The sequence below is a fragment of the Epinephelus moara genome, chromosome 9, assembly GCF_006386435.1.
Source record: "Epinephelus moara isolate mb chromosome 9, YSFRI_EMoa_1.0, whole genome shotgun sequence".
In the NCBI taxonomy this organism is placed as follows: Eukaryota; Metazoa; Chordata; class Actinopteri; order Perciformes; family Serranidae; genus Epinephelus; species Epinephelus moara.
In genome coordinates this window covers 6,356,918-6,359,899 of record NC_065514.1, presented here as the reverse complement: position 1 = coordinate 6,359,899, position 2,982 = coordinate 6,356,918, and the positions used below count along the sequence as shown (strand labels likewise).

Genomic DNA, 2,982 nt, shown 5'->3' with positions numbered 1-2,982 from the left:
AGTATGTCGTCTAAAATCATGAAAAAAAAGTCATAGTATAGTATGTCATCTAAAATCATGAAAAAAAGTCATAGTACAGTATGTCGTCTAAAATCATGAAAAAAAAGTCATAGTATAGTATGTCGTCTAAAATCATGAAAAAAGTCATAGTATAGTATGTCGTCCGAAACCATGAAAAAAGTCATAGTATAGTATGTCGTCTAAAATCATGAAAAAAAGTCATAGTATAGTATGTCGTCCGAAACCATGAAAAAAGTCATAGTATAGTATGTCGTCTAAAATCATGAAAAAAAGTCATAGTATAGTATGTCGTCCGAAACCATGAATAAAGTCATAGTATAGTATGTCGTCTAAAATCATGAAAAAAGTCATAGTATAGTATGTCCTCACAAAACACGAAAAAAAAAGTCAAAGTAAAGTTCGCCAATAAAAAAAAGTCAAAGTATGGTATGTAAAAAGTCATAGCTTAGTATCCATCAGTCAGTTGCTGTCAGGTAAGTTCACGTGGAGACAAGAAAAGGAAGAACTGAAAGTGAAACTGGTGGAAGGATGAGAATAAACTGGAGGAGGACGTTTCGTCTCACCAGTTCTGACCAGGATCCCCAACATCCCTGCGTTCTGAGCACCACCCACATCATCTCTGGCATCCTATGGGAAAACAGCAACGGGGCACAAACCACAGCAAACGAGCTTTTAATAAAGTGTACACATCACTGCACTCATGTTCACTGGCTGCTGTGGAAATGGTTATAAGTTGTTTAAAATGTATTTCTTCCTAATCAAATTTTATTTTATTTGGGGTAGAAGTTCCAACAGTTCTCTACAACCTGATAAATATTTTTTTTCACATATATTAACAATTTAGGTATGTTCTACAGAAATTTAGTCTCATAGAACAATATTTAGTTCAAAAGAATTTTCTATTTTGCGTGACAGGTGTCAGGTTTGGAAACATACTTACATCTCCTATCATGACAGCTTCATTGGGGCTACATCCCAAATCAGACAGAGCCTGTTTAAAGAAACAAACAAAAGAAAATGAGGGCTTCTTTAGAGGTTATCAAGTTTCATTAATATAAAATCAATTCAGACAATACTAAAAGGAAAAAAACCCACAAGAAATACTGACGTCAGACATGAAAGGACACTACAGTTTGTCGAAAACAGCAAATCATGAGTTCAGTTTCAAATATTATGTTTCAAATGTTTGTGATAAATACAAATTTTGCCTCCCTTTCTTTTTCTTGAGTAAAAAGGTAGAAAAACGTAAAATGATCAATGTCTAACCTGTGTGAAGAAAGTCTTTTCCGGCTTTCCCACCACAGTAGCTTTACAGTCTGTAGCGTACTCTAGTCCTGTCACGAAGGGCCCGGGGCCCAGGGCCAAACCATTCTTCCTTTTGTAGTACCGAGCCTTATGGATGGCGATGAGAGGAGCTCCATCCAGGATCATTCTGGGGAGAAATAATCAAATCCAGTTTATTTATATAGCACATTTTAAAACAATTATTTATATAGCACATTTTAAAACAAGAGCATTTGATTTAGAGCGGAAGGCTATTCCAAAGCTTTGGAGCAGCTACCACAAAGGCACGATTTCCCTTACCCACTGGCATTGATCGTGGGAAAGTTAAAAGACAATGTTCGGAGGATCTGAGAGGTCGGGAGTTGGAGTAGGGGCAGAGAAGTTCAGCAATTTACTGGGGTGCCAGCCCATGTATGGCTTTAAATATACGTGATTAACAAGCTTCACTGTATGTGTCAAAAATAATAACTTGGAGAAAGACAATAAAGTACAACAAAGTTTAGACGGCATTTACAGAGTAAAGCCTCATTCCCTCCCAGCAGTCCGCTTCAGTTAAGTTCGTTACATATTAGATAAGATAAATAAAGGTTGTTTTTTGTGACAAAGTCACAGTGACCTTGAACTTTGACCTCTGACCACCTAATTCATATCAGTTTATCCTTGAGTCCGAGGCAAAGTTTGTGCCAAATTTGAAAAAACTCCCTAAGGGCTTTCTTGAGATATTGCGTTCACAAGAATGAGACAAATAAGGTCACAAAGACGTTGAACTCAGACCTATAACCCCCAATATCTAATCTTCTTGAGTCCAAGAGGACATTTGGGCCAAATTTGAAGAAATTTCATCAAGGCAATCTTGAGATATCATGTTCCTGTTTGAGAATGAACGGACGGACAGACAGATGGATCAACAAACAAAAAACATGAAGCCTCTGGCCAAGGCTATCGCAGGTGCAGAGGCATAAAAAGACAAATTAAAAACTTGATTTTGCTTTTTTTTTGTACAAGCGAGATTAGAGACTAGACAGTAACATAACCCGTCAGGAACATCCAAAAAAATAGGAACTCATATGTTCTGTGATTCACTGAACGACGAGTCTTATGAATCAGTCTCCCACCTGAAAGCCTTGTTGAGTGTTTCATAGTTGAAGTGATCGGGAGCAAGTCCGATGACGACCGCGTTTGGCTCCGACGTGGAGATACCTGGAAATGGAAAGACAAGATTAAGATTATAGCTGCTGTGCAGCGATGGGTCAGGTCCGGGCATTTTTAGGCAATTCTGAGCAACAAGCAGAAGAATTGGAAGACATTTAGGAATTTAGCAACACAATCTGCCTTTTGCATCAGCTGAGGCTTGAACCCACAACTCTGAGACTAAGAATCAATTTCTATCTCACTGAGCTAATTAGTCAGTGACATTTCATGTGTAGCTTCACAAATTGACTAAGCCAGACGTGCAGGTTTAGCAGCCATCCATGCATGGAAAAGCAGATTTTAAACCACTGTAAAAAATTCAGTTATTAAGACAAAAATCTGAAAATACACATATTGCATCTAGACAGCATGGAGATGTTGGTAATTTGTTTGTAACAATGATTGATTTGCTCCATAAGTGAAAAACTGATGTTTAAAAATGCCATTTTTACATTGACTCCAATTGTTCACATTAGAGCAAAATTC

At 37.5% G+C, this 2,982-nt stretch overlaps 1 protein-coding gene across 1 annotated transcript in view; it reads right to left on the bottom strand.

Annotated features, from left to right (window-relative positions):
- Positions 1 to 2,982, bottom strand: part of hdhd2 (haloacid dehalogenase-like hydrolase domain containing 2) — a 10,388-nt gene that overhangs the window by 3,027 nt on the left and 4,379 nt on the right. The window contains exons 5-8 of the mRNA XM_050052475.1: positions 2,421 to 2,505; positions 1,288 to 1,453; positions 962 to 1,012; positions 585 to 648 (exon numbers count right to left, since the gene is read on the bottom strand). Of these exons, the coding sequence (XP_049908432.1) occupies positions 585 to 648; positions 962 to 1,012; positions 1,288 to 1,453; positions 2,421 to 2,505 (366 nt within the window). The remainder of the gene's footprint in view (positions 1 to 584; positions 649 to 961; positions 1,013 to 1,287; positions 1,454 to 2,420; positions 2,506 to 2,982) is intronic.